The 19,655-nt window shown below is 51.9% G+C and overlaps 6 protein-coding genes across 6 annotated transcripts; 3 read left to right on the plus strand and 3 right to left on the minus strand.

The window, feature by feature from the left end:
• Positions 1 to 192: 192 nt before the first annotated feature.
• Asppvi_007497 (bifunctional hydroxyethylthiazole kinase/thiamine-phosphate diphosphorylase) lies at positions 193 to 2,078 on the minus strand (the record flags this gene model as incomplete). The annotated part of the gene is made up of 7 exons (XM_043303384.1): positions 193 to 447; positions 498 to 598; positions 647 to 1,023; positions 1,071 to 1,484; positions 1,549 to 1,684; positions 1,743 to 1,919; positions 1,979 to 2,078. The coding sequence occupies 7 exons, from the start codon at positions 2,076 to 2,078 to the stop codon at positions 193 to 195; spliced, it is 1,560 nt and encodes a 519-aa protein (XP_043159319.1).
• A 1,462-nt stretch (positions 2,079 to 3,540) lies between these two features.
• Asppvi_007498 (translation initiation factor eIF5) lies at positions 3,541 to 4,809 on the plus strand (the record flags this gene model as incomplete). The annotated part of the gene is made up of 1 exon (XM_043303385.1): positions 3,541 to 4,809. The coding sequence occupies one exon, from the start codon at positions 3,541 to 3,543 to the stop codon at positions 4,807 to 4,809; it is 1,269 nt and encodes a 422-aa protein (XP_043159320.1).
• Positions 4,810 to 5,192: 383 nt separating this feature from the next.
• Positions 5,193 to 8,798, minus strand: Asppvi_007499 (uncharacterized protein; the record flags this gene model as incomplete). The annotated part of the gene is made up of 2 exons (XM_043303386.1): positions 5,193 to 8,714; positions 8,766 to 8,798. 2 exons carry the CDS (start codon positions 8,796 to 8,798, stop codon positions 5,193 to 5,195), a joined length of 3,555 nt encoding a protein of 1,184 aa, XP_043159321.1.
• Positions 8,799 to 9,681: 883 nt separating this feature from the next.
• Positions 9,682 to 12,563, plus strand: Asppvi_007500 (DNA ligase (ATP) CDC9; the record flags this gene model as incomplete). Its single annotated transcript, XM_043303387.1, has 4 exons — positions 9,682 to 9,719; positions 9,837 to 11,676; positions 11,731 to 11,961; positions 12,018 to 12,563. The coding sequence occupies 4 exons, from the start codon at positions 9,682 to 9,684 to the stop codon at positions 12,561 to 12,563; spliced, it is 2,655 nt and encodes an 884-aa protein (XP_043159322.1).
• Positions 12,564 to 13,731: 1,168 nt separating this feature from the next.
• Positions 13,732 to 16,317, plus strand: dppV (dipeptidyl peptidase DppV; the record flags this gene model as incomplete). Its single annotated transcript, XM_043303388.1, has 8 exons — positions 13,732 to 13,796; positions 13,869 to 13,920; positions 13,978 to 14,213; positions 14,270 to 15,278; positions 15,330 to 15,552; positions 15,615 to 15,847; positions 15,908 to 16,119; positions 16,179 to 16,317. 8 exons carry the CDS (start codon positions 13,732 to 13,734, stop codon positions 16,315 to 16,317), a joined length of 2,169 nt encoding a protein of 722 aa, XP_043159323.1.
• Positions 16,318 to 16,512: 195 nt separating this feature from the next.
• vtc4 (putative vacuolar transporter chaperone (Vtc4)) lies at positions 16,513 to 19,195 on the minus strand (the record flags this gene model as incomplete). The annotated part of the gene is made up of 5 exons (XM_043303389.1): positions 16,513 to 16,919; positions 16,971 to 18,291; positions 18,346 to 18,591; positions 18,664 to 19,126; positions 19,191 to 19,195. The coding sequence occupies 5 exons, from the start codon at positions 19,193 to 19,195 to the stop codon at positions 16,513 to 16,515; spliced, it is 2,442 nt and encodes an 813-aa protein (XP_043159324.1).
• Between the last annotated feature and the right edge of the window lie 460 nt (positions 19,196 to 19,655).

Below are 19,655 nucleotides of genomic sequence, written 5' to 3' on the forward strand. Positions count from 1 at the left end.
AAGGCCGATAACGGTTGCTGCGGAGGAAGATGGCGGGGGAATCCGGACTAGTGCGGGGAAGTTTTTCGCCCGAGAAATCAGGCTTCAACACGAATAGTTCCCAGGTAGTTATAGAGTAAGTCAGCTGAATTGTATAGCAAATATCACAGCTTTTATTAACGGGTATACATCTATATACACTATCTGTTCTTGCTATAGTTTGATATCGTGAAGCTTTGCCCGTCCTGAGAACCAGCTGTCGTCACCCTTTAGAGCTGCTTGTCGGATGGCATAGAGCTCGTCCAGGAAAGCCGGGACGAAGCTTCCCGGTCCCCGGACATAGTCCTTTGACGCGGCGTTCTCCGCCGCAATTTCATACATGAGGATACCTGACAGAACAGCCAGGAGCTTGTCGGAGGGGTGTGCAGCCAGGAAGCAGCCGGATACCGTTCCCACGGCACAGCCAGTCTGTATGACGCGTTAGCAAGAGATTGAAGAAACGAGAGTATTGGACGTACGCCGGTGACTTGTCCAAGGAATTCATGACCATTCTCGACTGCGATCACACGCTCGCCATCGCTTAGATAGTCGACAGCGCCAGTMATAAGGACGACGTTTCCTGTCAGGGTTAGCAACTGGATCTCGCTTGAAGAACGGTGCAGCGTACGCTCTCTTCTGGCTAGGTCGCGGGCCAATCTAGCCTTCTCTTGTCCGTCAAGAGTGCTTGGTCCACTGTCCACACCGCGCTGGACTGCATTGCTGCTTCCTGATACCTGTCTGATTTCTCCCTCGTTTCCCTTGATAAGATCAAAGTAGCCCCCCCTCATAAGCTCCTTGACTGCCCCGCGCCGGACCTGGGTCGCCGCAGCGCCGACGGGGTCGTAGACCACAGGGTTTCCGCGCTCGTTGTATGATTTGATCGCTTGGAGGTAGTTTGGTACACTTTCGCGCGACAAGGTACCCATGTTGATGACAAGAGCGCCGTCGAATTTGGCCAGGTCGACCGCTTCTTCGCCGTATGGGGACATGATCGGGGAAGCACCCCTGGAAGCCAGTTAGACAAATCAACAATGATCCAAATGCGGACGTACATCGAGAGAGCCACATTGGCAACAAAATTGGCCACAACGTAGTTAATCATGTTATGGACCAAAGGGTGTGCCTTGACCATCTTCTGAACGATTTGAGGGACCTCTTCGACCAATGCTGCAGCTTCATTCGGTCGAGGTGCCTTGGGTTCCCATGCGAACCTAGGTGGGCTGTTGATCCGTTTGACAAATTCCTCGGCCGCAGCGCGCGGGTCGTCAGCTGCCATGATGGCACTGACGATAGCGACGCCGTCCAGTCCCTTCCTGGGCGCTTTGGACTGGTACATCACCCTCTGGACGTTCGAAAGGTTGATACCGCCGATAGCGACTGTCCCGACATTTCGACCCGAGTCGGAAATAGCGTCAAGGACCCCCTGAGTGCCTGCTGTTCCGAGGATGTGTTTTGTATTTGTTTTACTGGCAAGTCAGATTAAATCACGGCAAGGTCATCCATAGATCATCCGTCCAAATGGCAACTTACGTCGGCGTTGCGAACATGGTTCCGATACCCAGGTAATCGGCACCCGCCTCGATGGCTCGCTGGGCCTCTTCGACTGAAGACGCACTGATTCCGATGATAGCATCTTCGGGAAGCAGATTTTTCGCCTCCTCGATGTCTGTACCAAACCGTATCAGTAAGGATCAGTAGCGGTCACCTGAGGCCACGGGTCGTACACATATCGTCTTGCCCAAGGTGGACGCCTTCTGCTCCAACAGCGAGGGCGACATCTACGCGATCGTTGATCAACAGTGGGACCCCATAAGCTTTGGTGATCTTGTGCAGCTTTTTAGCCGTTTGGATCAAGTCCCCTGTGTCGCTCGCTTTGTCTCTATATTGCACAATAGTCACACCTGATGCCACACATTAGCACAAGACGTCAGTGTGCGAGACAAGTGTGACATTGACTGACCTCCTTTCAAGGCTTCTTCTACCACAGTGCACAGATCCCGGCCTTTAAGAATGGCTGGGGTCGAATCTGTGACCAGGTATACTGATAGATCTAAAGGCATTTTCTATTGCCGTTGTCAGCATATGGCCAGGAGCCAGAAGTTTGCGGCAGATAGAACGGCGAGGGGCAGGAGTGGCTTTGAAATTGATATGAGATCAAACGAGTCCAAAGAACAAAGAGTTGTACATGTAGAAGCACACTTACCCAAAACAACTTTGTGCGAATAATCCACCAATATGGAATCGCTGGTATAGGTTCTCCCGTGGTCTAATCCAGAGCTCTCGGGAAGAGTCAGAGGAAGCATCAAATGACGTTTGGCAGCGTGTGGGGACACCCGGTGAGGTTTAACTCAGCAATTGAGATTGGATTTAGCCATGAGACTTGCTCTTCATAAGTAAGTTTCTGTTTCTGGAGCTACATTGACACTGAGTATCATCCATAATAACTGCTTACTGATCTCAATGGAACAATCTATATTCTGTACAATGACCCCTATAGCTGATACAGATATAGATGAGTAACACACCCACAGACAACAGCTTTGCCACAGAGTCATCAACTGGTAGTTAACAAATCCACAAATGATGCAGAGGCCTAATATAATTACTCTTTAGTCCACATATTGCTTTCATGTACTCTTATAGTGATGGAACGTCCTGTGTTTCTGAATGAGGGGAGAGTAAGACATTGATCATGTGACCATTCATCAAGACGAGGAGGAACACGTGCCCTCGAAAGACGCATCCCGGTCTTCCGAAAGTGGGCAGGCAACAGTGCTGAGTCAGCCCTCCGAAATTTTCTCAGTGAGTCTTGGCACTTCGGCTCCGAGCCTTTCTGTTTGGCCCTTAAACTTCTTTCCTCGTTTCGGTTTCTTCGTCTTCTCACTCACTCTCACACACACTCTCAACTCATCCATCTGCATCTTCTGCATCATCGAATTCAACCAGCTTCCAACGCTGTCATCTCGTCGAAACCACACGCTTCAGCTGTTAAACGTATCCGAGTTTTTCAGCTCTCGTTTTGATCGAAAAGCCACTCTGGTTAGTTTCTTGATACGGTCCTTTCGTCAACCGACCGCCACCACGAGTTTGAGGTCTGACTTTAGTTGCCTCTCATCTCCCAGTAGAACCATCCGTTGGTTTCTTTCCCAACTACCGGAGAAAGCCACTCAAAGAAAAGAGTCGGTCGCGAACTTGTCTATGTATTCGTCCTGCGTCAGAGATTTCGAACACCACCTGCCGCTCAAGCTGCAAACGTTTCGCTCCGAGCTGAAACCTTGTAGTATACATTCAAAGTCCTGTGGCTGAACCCCAGGCTTGCTCTATCTGCTGTGTGAAATCGTTTACTTGGGACGATTCTAACTCTCCACCGTCCAATACTTTTCAAAAGTCGAGGAATTCGCTACGCATGTCTTGTCTTTTCAAGATATCACTGGTTCATAATCCCTCCCGCTTCGCTTTCAAACAGCTCGTTCTCACTGTTTCGTGAAAAAAAAAAAATAATCATCCTCAACAACCGTCAAAATGGCTACCGTCAACATTCGTCGCGATGTCACCGATCCTTTCTACCGTTACAAGATGGAGCGCCTCCAGTCCAAGATTGAAGGCAAGGGTAACGGTATCAAGACTGTGGTCGTCAACCTGAACTCTGTCGCTCAGTCTTTGAGCCGTCCTCCCTCTTATGTGATCAAGTACTTCGGATTTGAACTCGGTGCTCAGGCTAACGCCAAGCCCACCGATGATCGCTGGATTATCAACGGCGCCCACGATGCTGCCAAGCTTCAGGATTACCTCGATGGCTTCATCTCCAAGTTCGTGCTTTGCAAGAAATGTAAGAATCCTGAAACGGATGTCATCATCAAGGATGATAAGATCATCCTTGACTGCAAGGCCTGTGGTCAGCGCACCGATGTTGATCCCCGTTTGAAGCTGAGCACCTTCATTATCCGCGACCGTGCTTCTACCAAGGGAGGGAAGAAGGACAAGGCCGCCAGAAGAGCTCGCAAGAACAAGAAGGCCGAGGAGGGAGCCAACGGTGACAAGGATGTCAGCCCTGGAGATAGCAACTCCGACAACGGTTCAGGCGAGGATCTTGCTTTGGAAGCCAACAGCGACGATGAACTCACCCGCCGTATTAAGGCCGAGGCTGAGGCCCTCGCGGCCGAGAAAGACATTGAAGACGACGAATGGGCTGTGGACGTTTCTGAGGAGGCCGTCAAGGCTCGTGCCAAGGAACTTCCCGATGACCTGAAGCGTTCTCTCGTCCTTGAGGACGGCGATGAAGACGGAGAGGCTGATGGACCGTCTGCCTACGATTTGCTTGGCAGCTGGATTCTCGAGACCGCATCTGAAAAGGGCGACATCACTGCCGTTAGCGACGTCGATATCTACATGAAGGCCAAGGAGTTCGGCATTGAGAACAAGCACAAGACTGTTGCTGTCCTTGCCCAGACCATCTTCAACGAGAAGATTGTCAAGCAGATTCCCGCCCGCGCTGCTTTCCTGAAGAAGATGATCACTTCTGAGCGCCACGAGAAGGCCTTCCTCGGCGGTACCGAGCGTTTTCTTGGCAAGGATCACCCTGAGCTGATCTCTCTGGTTCCCGCCGTCCTCCTGGGTTATTACCAGCACGATCTTGTCTCCGAGGATGTGCTGAAGGCATGGGGTTCCAAGGCCAGCAAGAAGTACGTCGACCTCTCCACCAGCAAGAAGGTTCGCAAGGCTGCTGAGCCCTTCCTTGACTGGCTCGAGAATGCTGAGAGCGATGACGAGGAAAGCGAGGATGACGAGTAGATTGGTAAATCGGCTACTCGGCTATTTGCGAAGTTCGGGATGTCTTCGGAACTTGCTTTTTTCTTCACAATGCGCTAATTTTGGTCATTACTAAATTCACACTCATTCACTTGACAAGTGCCCACGAATCGTGTCTTCAACACTTTCGTTGATTTGAGGTTCATCTGATTGCTGCATCACTATGAATGACAAATATCTCTTCTCAATATTCCACTCTTTTAGAAATTTCCATTGTAGAATAATCCCATTGTAGACTACCTCACATTGTAGACTACTCACAGGCTGACAGAACGCGTTGTCTTGGTGCAGTTTACTCATAGGGGCGTCACATAGATTTGTTCCTGTAGGGTAAGTCATCTACATATGATCACTGTTCATACAAATCAGAACACCACTGGGGCGAATTTCAACCGGTTTGCCAGCAAAGACCAAGATTCCAGTGGGTTCTCCGGAATCTCGCAGATCATAGGCGCGCCATCACCCGCATTGCTTTTGTTCAGCGTCGCGACTGCCGGGCCCTTTCGCCGCTGGAAGATGAACCAAGTCAGATCCGCATTCCAGGTCTCCATGGCCTGAATGGCAGCCTCAACGGGCTCCAGCTCGGCACGTTGCGCAGCGGGTATATCCGAGGCTGAATCGGCAGCTTGTAGATGGAATTGGGAGTAGTAGTTCGGGCCGACATAGAGGGTTATCCAGTCGGCTAGGAACTCGCATATTTGGTCACCCATGGATAGCGGGAGACGAACGTGGTTGAGCAGGGTGACAAATAGGGAGAGTAGGGCGCGCCAGAGGGTATGGTGTGGTGTGAAGGCGCGAGCACCAGCAGTGGAACCGGAGCTGGAGCCGGGTATGACTAAAGATAGAGAATGAGAAAGTGGTAGGGAGAGTTGAGTTTCTGGTGGCGTGTGTGTCTCGGATGAGTGTGCGTTGCTGGATTGGTGAGCAGCGCGTCGCTCGAGTGCTTTCTCTGCGTCTTGACGCACTTTGTCCCATGTGCGGCGATAGATTCGCTCCCAGCGAGGGAATTCGGCCTCGACGCGAGATGCCATGAAGTCGCCAGCTGTCTTGCACATGACTCCTATGGCTTCCAAGGCGGCCGTGCTTACGAATGTCTCTTCCTTGAAGTCGAAATCCTCGATTCTGCGTGTGCCACTGCTGTTGACAGCGTTGGTAGACGGCGTGGGCGGGTCCCTCGTCATGAGAGCGTTCGACGACGTCTCGCTGGATAACGAATATGGAAAGCTGATCTTTGAAGCAACAGCAGGCCAGAGATCATTTATGACTGGAAGGAAGCTGTTCTCGTTCTGCGCCAGGGCTGGGAAGCCTTGAATTAGGACGGAGAGTAAGGAGCGGCGGAGGTAAGGCGAAGGAGAAGTCAGATGCGAGGGTATCGACTTGACAATGTGTAGAAGAATCGTGTGTGATTTAGTGAGCGGCTTCTCCTCATCCTCCGGCTCTCGAGGTGGAGGAAGTGGCTCCTCGGATTCATCCTCGTTCAATATATCAGAGAGGTTGTCAGCGTCGAAGCTCTCGGCCTTCTCAGGCTCCGCTTTCCAGGGTTGTTTCGGATGTGACACTCTTTCTTCATCGTCTTCCACGTCTTCATCCATATACTTGGCTCGCTTTGTTCTACGGGCAGCCAAATCCTCTGCCAGGGTAGATACAAGCAGTCTCTGGTATTGCCGCTTGCGATGATCAACAGCCTTGGCCTCGCCATTGGTAATTGCGAGGAGTGACGGGGCTTTTGTGCCTTCCTCGACGATGGCAGCCAAGGTCTTGAACATCGTTTCCACAAGTCTGGGGTATCCATGGTACATATCCAGAATACCAAACATTGAGTCAACCAAGTCATCCAAATAGGGAATCAGTCGAGCACCACACAGTTTCACCATCATGAAGAGGACTTGCGGCGGGTAGGGTGAGACATCAAAGGTATTCAGTTTCAATCCCACTGAGTTCACCAGATAGTCGACGTTTTTAATGATCATGGTGCTGGTATCCTCGTACTTGCAAGAGTTGGTGAGTATGTCAAGACATACCATAGCATGCCTCTGAAGATTAGAGTTGTTTGACGCGAGCAGCTGGAGAACAGGATATAGCGCATCCATTAGCTCCGGGCGGAATGCCTCTCCGAGTTGCTGTGCTTGAAGAGCAACCGCTTCCAGCGCGAGAGCAGAAATTCGCCAATCCCTGGAGGTCTCCGCCAGTGGTTGGTCTAGAAGAGGCAACGAGTAATAATATAGCTCCTCGATCATGGCCTTACTGCTTAGACTCTGGACCGATATTTCTATGTGATCCAGAGATATGAAATCGTCGAGGATGCCCGTGAGATGCGAACCAGTTTTTAAAAAGTTCAGGGCCAACCAGAACGGAGCCACCACTGCATCTCCAGAGGCACGGTGCATTTGACCGATGATGAACCGGGTAATCTCACTTCCAGACTCCGAGCTATTGAGACGAACAATCATCGATTGGAGATCCTTGAGAGTCTGCTGCTGGCTGCGGTGGCCCAGAAGTACAGAGGAAAATGTCAATGACCGATTGTCTCGATGCAGCACATCCAGGCTTAGGTTCTCAACCACGTCTTGATTCACCGGCTGAGGATTCCTGGAGGCTTGGTTGACAGCAGCAGCAACGCTATCGCACAAGCCTGATGCGAGAGCACTCGTGAGAATATCAGATTCCGACTGAACCTGGGAAAGTACCTGGAAGGCAGTGGATATCTGCTTGATTCCCCATTGCTTCGCCGTCTCATCATTGCCTTGCATAGTCCTTGGAAAGGCAGTGACCCAGGTGTGAAGCGAGTCCTTGAGAGTATCCAATACAACGGGATATGTGGTAGCAAGATGCTTCAGAGTAGTGTAGGCGTTATTGGGTGATTGATCTTCTGATATGGACAGAATGACAATCGTTTCTACCATGAGAGGTATCGAATCGTGGAGCGTAGCCGAACAGTCCTCTATGACCATCGAGCAGAGGTCCATAAGCGCAGCCTGCACCTCCTGCCGTTCATGGCGCCTTATCTGAATTACGTTTGCGAGAGCCAGCCGGATCTGCGTAGTCGTCGCTTTCAACCAAGATCCATCCAGGACTACCCTGTCGTCTGCTCGCTGGTTGTCCGCTTGCTGGGATTTGTGCGGCTCTTCCGTGACTGAACTCGCGACTTGGTCGTTCAAGACATTTCGGAGTAAATTAGTAAGAATCTGTAGACATATTGAGAGTACCCTGAAAGAGCGGCGTATCTGAGTCGTCGGCTTCAAGACCTTTGTCAGAGCTGACACCGTCCGCGGCATGATACTGGCTAGAACTACTCGATCGGTGACACGATCGAACAGAGCCCGAAGTGCCTCTGCTGCAGCCACACAGAATTCGTCCGATGGTCCATCTGACACTCCTTCGAGGAGAATGTACACAGCCTGGTCAACGATAGTGGCTGTACCGATCTCATGATAGATTGTCTGCTCTGCCACTGGCCCTTCCAAAACATTGAATATAGCCGCGAAGCAATTGAAACAAGCGATACCCAGCTCCGCGGGCTGCGAATGTAGAGACTGGCCTCCACTGGCTTGATTTGGCGCACCGCCCACGATCAAGGTTAGCAGTATTATGAGCTGCTTGCCCAATTGAGGGGACAGGCGTCGGCGCCATCCTTTCGCAATCAAAATCCCTAGGCAATTAACAGCTAGTTCCAATGTCCGCGCAGGAAGTCTCTGGGTCTCGTTGAAGATATGGGAGAGAGGGAAAAAGGCATATTCCGCTAGCTTCTCGTCCAGAGCATCTTTATCGGCGAGTTGGGCGAGGACGTTGTAGACCGGACTGAGGGCTTGGAAAACATCGCTGGGGTTATTCTGACGTCCACGGAAGCCAAGACCGACTGAGCTCAGCTCGACACAGGGAGCACGCAGCTACAAAAAGGGATTAGCATTCTACCATGTATCATCCTACCAGTCGGTTACCTTTTTAAATGACTCCTGCCGGAGGGTCTCCATCAGGCCCAGCTACAGCTCGAAGCCGATTGACAAAGGTTGAATAGCGTCTAAGCCATCCGGTTTGTCGCAGTATATATAGAGAAGACAGAGCATATGAAGTCGACTGCTCGTCACGCAGCGGATAACTAGAGAAAGTTCAAGTGAGTTGCTAAGCTGTGCGAATGAGTGTATGCTTCTCGTACCTCTTGTTTCTTTGCTTCTCCGCCTGCTGCCCGCATTTTCTGCCGCCCATTCACAGGCGGTGTGTACGATACAGTTTGCAATGTTTGCCTTGTAGCACGATACAGATGATGCATCGAGTCAATTAAAAGACGCATATAGCAGAACATCTGCGCCCTCGAGTAATCTTACTTGGTGCGATAATTATAGTCATCTGTAATCAATTTTTGACCATTTGAAACCTTCTAATTGCGATGTAGGGTTCCTGGTGTAGCATCACTGAGGTATCATGATAGAGCACGTGATCTCTGCCTGTCTCGCGTCACTACACGTCGCGTTCCCGCGAAAGGCTGCCTGCTGCTGGCAGAGGTTGCTGCCTTAATTGTACAATCAAGAGCTCAAGGCATACTGGGGTCTATTTAATAGCCTTTAAGCTCCTTGACTGTATGATATCCTGCTTTTGAAAATTAACTGATGTCGAATTGCGCAAGTCTTTGAAAGTGTCGCTGTGACACCTATGACCAGTCTCCGCATCTCCGCATCAATTGCGCCTCTATCGCATTATTGCCGCGGACCTGTCGCCTTTACTGCAAAAGGTAGAAATCCATATCGCACTTCACTGCGGAGCTTCACTGGTTACAGCAGACCCGTGTTCTTGTCTGGAGCCACTTCTCCGCTCATTTCCACCACTTATCGCTCTTTGGCTATTACTACGCGCTCTGCAATGGCAGATTCTAAGGGTAGGAAACAAGCTACGTTGGGGTATGTTCGAGACTCTCAATTGACCCTCGGGTGCGTTGTTTAGATGGACCTATCACTCCGCATGGCGAATTCTTACACAACTTGACTGTGCTGACGAATATGGTCTGCACCACATAGGCGATTCTTCGGCTCCAATGCAGAGGGGTCGAAGACCGCACCTAAGAAACAAACGACTCTGTCATTCTCGAACAAGAAGGATAAGAAGAGCGATGTTGTCGACGAACAAGCGAAAACTGAGGAACCGTCAACTATCACTGAAGCGAAGCCAGAGCCGACAAATGGCGAAGATGTAAAAATGGAGCATTTGCCGGAGACAGAGGTACCCCATACGAACGGTTCTCCAGGCTCCAAGTCTCTCAAACGAGAAAAGAGCAGCGATGAGGAAAGTGACTCGGATGTTCAACCAGTACAGAAAAGACGTCGGAAGAGCTCACGAGGGGCCGAAGCGGCTCCCGCCAGACGAAAAAAGTCGCCGTCACCAAAGAGCTCTAAAGCTCGCAAGGCCGAGGCCAAGGAAAGCTCGCCACCTGCCATCGTGAACAAGGCATCCGGCGAGGAAACACCAGAGAAAGAAATGGAGCCTTCGGAAGAAGAAGAAGAGGTCGAGACCGCTAGCGAAGAGGACGAAGAAGACGAAAAGCCCGAAGTGATGAAGAAGACGATGGAAAAGGTGCAGGCCACATTGAAAGCGACCGGCACGGAACCGTATCCTGACTGGAAGCCTGGTGAACCGGTTCCCTACGCAGCTCTCTGCACCACCTTTTCTCTCATCGAGATGACCACGAAGCGACTGATCATTCTGGCCCATTGCTCTCTCTTCCTCCGCCAAGTCCTCCGTTTGACACCGCAAGACCTTCTTCCCACGGTTCAACTGATGATCAACAAGTTAGCCGCAGACTATGCCGGAATAGAGTTGGGTATTGGCGAATCGTTCATCATGAAGGCAATCGGGGAAAGTACAGGGCGTAGTCTGGCTGTGATCAAAGCAGATCAACATGAGATTGGCGATTTGGGCTTGGTAGCTGCCAAGAGTCGATCAAACCAGCCCACCATGTTCAAACCTAAGCCCTTGACCGTCAGAGGGGTGCATGAAGGTCTGATCGCTATTGCCAAAATCCAGGGACAGGGATCTCAAGATAAGAAGATCTCGGCGATCAAGAAGCTTCTTTCCGCGGCCGATGCGGCAACGGCAGGCAAAGGTGGCAAGGGCGTGGACATTACAAAGGACAAAGGAGGCGCCAGCGAAGCCAAGTTCATCKTCCGATTCCTGGAGGGCAAGTTGAGACTTGGCTTGGCAGAAAAGACCGTCCTCGTGGCCCTTGCTCAAGCGGTGGTGGCCCATGAGGCTGCTGTCAGAGGCGAAAAGACACCTTCTCCTGAGAAGATGGCGCAGGGCGAGGCTGTCCTAAAGACGGTATACAGTGAGCTACCCGCTTACGAAGTCATCATCCCTGCAATGCTCGAGCATGGCCTGTTCAACTTACCCAAGGTCTGCAAGCTACAACCGGGAATTCCCATCAAGCCCATGCTTGCCAAACCTACAAAGTCTATCACCGAGGTGCTCAACCGATTCGAAGGGAAGGACTTCACCTGCGAGTACAAGTATGATGGCGAGCGAGCTCAGATCCATTACGTTGCACCCGATGTGGTTCACCACTACCCTGGGGCGAAAGCTACCCTGCAAAAAGACTCCAAGGGCCTTAGTGCGATTTTCTCACGAAACTCGGAAGACTTGTCGAAGAAGTATCCTGATGTGCTGGCCAAACTCGAAACTTGGGTCAAGGACGGAGTGAAGAGCTTTGTCTTGGACTGCGAGACGGTGGCTTGGGACACGGTGAACAAGAAGGTTCTACCATTCCAACAGCTTATGACTCGTAAGCGGAAGGATGTCAAAGCAGAGGATGTCAAGGTCAAAGTTTGCATTTTTGCATTTGATCTTTTGTTTTTGAATGGCGAAGTGAGTTTCCGCTAATCTACTCGTACTAAATCTTCAAGACTGACTTGTGGTTAGGCTACTGTTAAGAAGACGCTACGCGAACGTCGCGAGCTTCTGCACAAGTCATTTGAGGTTGTCGAGGGCGAATTCCAATTCGCTCAGCATGGCGATACGAATGATCTGGAAGAGATTCAGAATCTGCTGGACGAGAGTGTGAAGGCGTCATGTGAAGGGCTGATGGTGAAGATGTTGGATACGGAAGAGAGTGGCTACGAGCCCAGCAAACGAAGTCGGAATTGGCTAAAGGTATGCCTCGTTATCCCTACGTCTATCCAGATTGTGACCCAGCTGACATCTATCAGGTCAAGAAGGATTACCTTGCAGGCGTTGGAGACTCCCTTGACCTTGTTGTACTTGGTGCTTACCATGGTCGGGGCAAGCGGACGTCTGTCTACGGAGCTTTCCTGCTGGCTGCGTACAATACAAGCACACAGACTTACGAGACGATTTGCAACATTGGCACAGGGTTCTCAGAAGCGCTTCTGGAAGAGCTCTATAAAGAACTCTCGCCTCTAACGATAGACCGGCCCAAACCGTTCTACTCGCATTCCAATGTTCCCAAGGATCAACCCGACGTGTGGTTTGAACCACGGTTGGTCTGGGAGGTGAAGACGGCGGATCTGACACTGAGCCCTCGGTATAAGGCTGCCGCCGATGAGTTCGTGGGAACCACGGGCGGTGGTAAGGGCGTTTCTCTTCGCTTTCCGCGGTTCATCAAATCACGCGATGACAAGAAGCCCGAGCAGGCCACGACTACGAGGGCAGTGGCGGAGATGTATCGGAAGCAAGAGGCCGTCCTGAAAGAAAACACAGGCAAAGGAGGCGTGGATGATGACTTTGAGTATTGAACGGCGCCTGTCTATCTCTCTGTAGGATAGTCGGTACGTGTTGGCATGGTCTGAATCGAAGTAGCCATTAGTGGCTCTATTGCATAATGCTATAAATTATTTCGCAATTCGCTGAGCTACAGCAGCGATGTATAGCTATTTTCTCACTGTCTCACTCCACGCGATGTAGCCAATGAGCGGCAGACTCACAGGCCGGTGTTATCAGTGGTAGATAGTTAGATACTGGCAAAAACGAGGCCGAGCGTGGCTGGTCATCATCTAAATGTCTTGGCGAGTGGGCTCCCGTCGGAGATTCTTCCTTCTCTGTTATGACTCTGTCCCCATCGACTCTATGAACCAACCATCATCAGTAGGCCAATTATCTCGATATCCACCTTGGGGAACCAAGACCATCGGCATCCTCTTAGGCCATTAGTGTACTGGTCCAATCAATGTCATAGCTCGCAGGAACAAAGAGCCAAGGAACACACACTCATGCTCGCTCGATTGGTCTTCCCGTCAATAACACGGGAACTCGGCTGGTTATTCATTGGCGATTAGTGACGATATTGCTCCAACATCATAATAGCATGGCTATCATCGGCAACGCTGACAGAAGCCCAGCCTACCTAATTGCTGACATCCTGCAGATTGACGGACAATATCAGGATTCTTTGTGAACGAATGGCGCCATCTCGCGTCCAAATGCTTCGACGATGCTTGGCATTGTAACCCAAGACTGTGGGGACCGAGACACCGTCCAAGAACGCCCTGAGTTCCTGCGCTTTCCGCCCTCGAGAAGCAGGCTAAGCTGTCCGAGGCCCATTCCTAGCGTGCCGAATGGGCTCCATACGAGCATCCATGGATGTGACGTGTTTATCATTGCTGAGAGCAGTTTAGTGGTGATAGTAGCCTCTACCCTTATCAGGCAGGTCCTCAGGGATCATGGCCCAAGGAACGTGGATGCCTCATGGTCAATGCTGGGGGAAATTAATGGTCATTAATTTGTCGATGACTGATTATGATTACAGCTTATTATTATTATTATGATTTTCGATGCAGGGCAAAGTGCGGAGGTGGCCGGGGCAAGTAAGGGAATACATAAATTGCTCCTCGTCAGCACCCCAGCTCGGATTGTGATCCATCTCTCAAGAAAAGGTTTCTTTGTTGATTGAGAACCGAGTCCATCATGGGAGCTTTTCGCTGGCTCTCTATTGCCGCTGCGGCATCGACCGCACTGGCTCTTACGCCTGAGTGAGTGGGATTGTTGACACTTGAGAAGGCTACGGCTTCGAGCAGCGATTCTAATGAACCATTGATTCACAGGCAGTTAATCACTGCTCCACGGAGGTCTGAAGCTATTCCTGACCCATCTGGTGTAAGTCCGAGGCTACAATTGCTGGTCGTATAAGGATATTAGCTGACAGGCTCACAGAAAGTTGCGGTCTTTTCGACGTCGCAATACTCCTTTAAAACACACAAACGGACCTCGTGGTGGAGTCTGCTGGACCTGAACACTGGTCAAACCAAGGTCCTCACCAATGACAGCAGTGTGTCCGAGATTGTCTGGTTGGGCTCCGACGACTCGATTCTCTACATCAATGGCACCAATGCAGACATCCCCGGCGGTGTTGAGCTGTGGGTGACTCAGGCCTCGAGCTTTGCCAACGGGTATATACGCCTTCCTGTCATCTCGTTTTGAAGGCTAGCTAACTGACATCTTGTAGATACAAGGCAGCCTCTCTGCCGGCTTCGTTCTCAGGTTTGAAGACCACCAAGACCAAGTCTGGCGACATTCATTTCGTAGCGAACGGCCAATCGTATCCGAATGGAACCGCGTACAACGAAGAGCTGGCTGCCGCTCCTCTGAGCTCTGCTCGCATCTACGATAGCATCTATGTGCGCCACTGGGATTACTACCTCAGCACCACCTTCAACGCAGTCTTCTCCGGCACTCTGAAGAAGGGCGATGGAAAGAAGGGCTACAGCTTGGACGGAGAACTCAAGAACCTGGTTTCTCCCGTCAAGAATGCCGAGAGCCCCTACCCGCCGTTCGGTGGAGCGTCCGACTATGACCTCTCCCCCGATGGCAAATGGGTCGCTTTCAAGAGCAAGGCTCCTGAGCTTCCCAAGGCCAATTTCACCACATCCTACATTTACCTTGTCCCCCATGATGCCTCGGAAAAAGCCCATCCCATCAATGGCCCCGACAGCCCCGGCACCCCTAAGTGCATCAAGGGTGATTCAAGCAACCCCGTGTTCTCCCCCAACAGCGACAAAATCGCCTACTTCCAGATGAGAGACGAGTCGTACGAATCCGACCGTCGAGTCCTGTACGTCTACTCTCTCGACTCGAAGAAGACCATTCCCAGTGTCGCCGGAGACTGGGATCGTTCCCCCGAGAGCGTCAAGTGGACCGCCGACGGCAAGACACTGATCGTCGGAAGTGAAGACAAGGGTCGCACGAGACTCTTCTCTCTCCCCGTCAACGCAAAGGATGACTACAAGCCCAAGAACTTTACCGACGGTGGTTCGGTGTCCTCGTACTACTTCCTGCCCGACTCCAGTCTGCTCGTAACTGGCAGCGCCATCTGGACGAACTGGAACGTCTACACTGCTAACCCGGAGAAGGGGGTGATCAAGACCATTGCCTCTGCCAATAAGATTGATCCCGAGCTCAAGGGACTCGGTCCTTCCGACATCAGCGAGTTCTACTACAAGGGCAACTTCACCGATGTACGTTCCCGTCCTACTGACATTTGATCCTCGTGACTTACAGAAACACAGATTCACGCCTGGATCGTCTACCCCGAGAACTTCGACAAGTCAAAGAAGTACCCTCTGGTCTTCTACATCCACGGCGGACCCCAAGGCAACTGGGCCGATGGCTGGAGCACGAGATGGAACCCCAAGACCTGGGCCGACCAGGGCTATGTCGTGGTTGCACCCAACCCGACAGGCAGTACTGGATTCGGCCAAGCCCTCACGGACGCCATCCAGAACAACTGGGGTGAGCAGCCCCCTTTATCTAACCCCCCTTTGGACAAGCAAGTCTAACAAAAAAAAAAAAAGGCGGCGCCCCCTACGACGACCTCGTCAAATGCTGGGAATACATCCACAAGAACCTCGACTACGTCGACACCGACCATGGCGTCGCCGCAGGCGCCAGCTACGGCGGTTTCATGATCAACTGGATCCAGGGTAGCCCTCTGGGCCGGAAATTCAAGGCCCTGGTCAGCCACGACGGGACATTCGTCGCGGACGCCAAGGTCTCGACTGATGAGCTGTGGTTCATGCAGCACGAGGTAAGCAGCGGCAGCCCCTCACATGATGTTTCATAACAAGCTCGCTAACTGTCTACAAAGTTCAACGGAACCTTCTGGGGCGCCCGCGACAACTACCGCCGCTGGGACCCGTCCGCCCCGGAGCGCATCCTCCAGTTCGATACCCCCATGCTCGTCATCCACAGCGACAAGGACTACCGGCTCCCCGTCGCGGAGGGGCTATCGCTCTTCAACGTGCTGCAGGAGCGCGGCGTGCCGAGTCGTTTCTTGAACTTCCCGGATGAGGATCACTGGTGAGTCTCTCGCTTGTCTATATACATGTCATTTGGAGTTGACTAACGATGTTGTGCAGGGTCGTCAAACCCGAGAACAGCCTCGTGTGGCACCAGCAGGTCTTCGGCTGGATTAACAAGTACTCCGGCGTAGAGAAGAGTAACCCCCACGCGGTCAGTCTGAAGGACACCGTTGTCCCGGTTGTGAATTATAACTAGAGGAACATTATGTACCTTAATCTGGTAGATACTGTATAGCTTAGCTTCAGGTAGCGACCACAAAGCACATATTTATCCATTCCATTCGTCGAGTCCAGTTCGTGAATCACGATAATACTACAACACACGAAAGGAAAGCCAGCCAACTGCTCACGTACAAGCATAACAATCGTACACTAGAGCGAAGAATTCAGACTAGAGTTCTCCGCCGGCTGATCCCCGTCCATGACCGAAACCCTGGTCTCCATCCCGAGAGGCAAAGCCGGTCTGACGGACCCTCAGACCAAAGTTCACCAGCATCACAGCCACAAGGCCAATCCCGACAACCGTGGGACCCCATTTCTCATAGTAGACTCGTTTGACGTCGCGGCGCTTGCGGATCTTGTCGACACGCCAGATGTACAGCACGAGACTGTAGACGAGGGCCATGGCGGCGAGGACGGTAAACGCCCACGAGGAAGCGAAGGTGATGTAGTCGTTGCCGAAGTTGAGCAGAGTGGCAGCGATGGTGCCGAGGAGGATGGAGAATTCCAGCCAGGAGAGGAAGGTACGCTCGGCGGCGAAGTAGACCTTGGGTTCGACGCGGATGGGGACGTGGATGCCTGTATGCGTGAGACTTGACGTGACGGAAGAGATTGGACGAGAAGACTTACGTTTACCCTTGGGAGCGACGAATCGCTTGACTGTGCGTTTGTTGCCCATGACGGCGATGCCCCTCTGTTCGGGTTCGGGCAGGCTTGTGGGCCGCGGTCCAGGCGCAATGGCCTTGAGCCCGTTGATCAGTGCTTGGCCCATGCGATGAATGTAGTACTCGATCAGCTTCTGGTAGTAGTAGCCGCCTCCAATCCTTCGTGCTTCTTCTAGTTCGTCAGAGTCGATGGATTCCTCGTCCGAATCGTATAATGGATAATCTTCGTCGCCGGGGAGCGGCTGGGCAGCGATGCGCTCCTCGATGTCCAGAGCATTCCCGTCTGTCTCTTCGAACAGATCATTCTGGTCGGCCTCGGTCACAGAGTGCTGTGCATCGCGTGCGGCGGCCCTGGCACGCGCCTGCGCCTCGTCCGACTCGTCCTCGTCCGAATCGTCGTCTTCTGGCGTTTCATTGGCGGAAAGAGAAGTGCTGGCGGGCGGCCGGGTGATACCGAATCTACGCGTAGCGGGCTTCCTAATGTCCACGTCCATCTGGGGCATCCAGAAGGGAAGAAGGTGGATGCGATCGGGGAACAACGTGGCAGTTCCATGAATGAACTTGCTGAATTTCGGGACCGCTTCGACCAGGTGACTGGCGGTCAACTCTCGAATCCACTGGGGCGGCTCTTGACCAGCTTGCGTTTGCAGCTTGACTTCCAGCACTGCATAAGGGAATCGCTCGATATCCTCGGGCGGCAATTGCGGGAAAGGCCAATCCACACCTATGTCCATGCGGCGCCAGTTGTTGCCTGAGCGCTGCCGGCCGTCCAGGTTATCCTCTCGTGTCATGGTCAGCTCCGTATCCAGAGAAATTCGTACTCGAGCATCACCCGGAAGCTGGAAAGCTGTGCGATGGTAGAAGGTCCGAGTAACAGGTTCCAGCCGACGTGTGATGACCCGGTACTGGATTTCGCGCGCCAACTGTTCCAGGTCGGCGATTTCCTGTTCGCTCTTCTTTCCGTCTTTACGCATCTTCTCAAAAATGCTCTCGACTGTCATGCGACCAGACAAATAGGCGTTGACATGCTTTTCCTTGAGCGAGAAACGCGCCTTGACCGACTTTTCACCGGTCCAGTCTTCACGATGCGTCTTTCGCTCGACGAAAATCTGATCGCTTTCCATCCCGCCATACCAACGAAGCCGAATGGCCTCTGCTCCTTCAGTCTTTTTCAGACGACCCTCGTATAGCTCCCATGTGTCGGTGTTGTCAAAATAAATGGATGAGATGGCGGCATCCTTTTCTTCAAACTCCTTGTTGGGATTGAAGACAAGGACGGGAAGGTGCTGTCATAGTCAGTTTGGAGAGCAGATACTCATAAGGATAAAAGCTTTGCATACCTTCAGAATGATCAGCTTCAATTCGGTGATGTTGTCGGGATGAACCCAATATTTGGTAGTCTGGCGGACAAAGTTCTGCTGTGAGCCACCAGCCGCGGAATCTCCCTTGACGGGGTTACCCTTCGTGCGGACCAGATCGTAGAGCTTTGACAGCTTCACCACGAAAGCATCGTAGTTGTCCTTGAAGAAGGGCTTGGCTTTGAGTCGGGCGGCGAAAACAGGCTTGAGATGCCACCCCGTTTGTTTCTAACACAAAACATTAGCCTCTTGGAAGTTGCAGCAAAAACTAAAAAAATGAAAAAATGCTGCAAGACGCACATCATGCTTCTTGATAATCTTCTGAAACCCTGTATAATTCAGTTGTGTAAACTTGGCCAGATCGTGCACATCGGCAATGATGTCACTCAGCACCTGCTCCAGCAGCAGGAAATCCTCATCCGAGGGCGGCGGCTGCGAAGGTCGCAGGCTCTGCCTCCTCGCATTATTGGCATTATCCAGTCGCGAGATAACATCAGCCACCTCCTTCTCGCTGGCCTGGATGCGCCGCACAATCTCCTCGCTCTTGAGCTTCTGGAAGTTAAAGACCTTGTCCAGCTCGCTCTCCAGCAGCGCCACGAAGCGCTTTTCGTGGTCTTCTGTCCATGGCTTGCGCTCGGGTTTGGGGTTTTCGGGCGTCGGCTCGGTGACGTAGTCGGTCTTGAGGGCTTTCTTCAGGTCTTCGTAGGCGATGTAGTACCAGTAGTACTCTTTGATCATGGACGATCGGAGATGTGTTCCGAACCTTGAGGAAGGCGGAGACGGTCAATGAGGGCCCGAGAGCATTGATCGACGAGAAAGTCACTTACTTCATGATGGGCGAGTAGCACGAATGGCGCTATTCGAACTGAGCTGGATCGTAACAGTGAGGTTGAATTGAGAGGAATCTGAGTAGCGTCGCGATGGTGGTTGGTGGGGATGGACGGTTCAGACAGCGCGGGAGATGGCCGGCATTCCCAGATACAGAAAAAGAAATCGAGGCAGGAAGAGGGACAAGAAGAAATTGACCTTCGCTTGGTTGAGATTGATCGATGGGCTACAACAATACCCAAGGTAAAAAGATAGCGGATAAATCGAGAGAGAACTGGGCCGGTGGTATCTTAGTTTGACGTCCAGACTTTAGCTGTTCCGAGACCTAACCAGTAACCAGCTCAAGCTCAGTCCCTAGTCTAGCCCACCCACCGACAACTTCCAGCGTCATATGCCAAGCCTGCTAGCATCGTGCTGTACGTATTGTAACCACGAACCTTGGGAATTAAAATTTATTGAAGTTA

Source organism: Aspergillus pseudoviridinutans, assembly GCF_018340605.1.
Source record: "Aspergillus pseudoviridinutans IFM 55266 DNA, scaffold_5, whole genome shotgun sequence".
In the NCBI taxonomy this organism is placed as follows: Eukaryota; Fungi; Ascomycota; class Eurotiomycetes; order Eurotiales; family Aspergillaceae; genus Aspergillus; species Aspergillus pseudoviridinutans.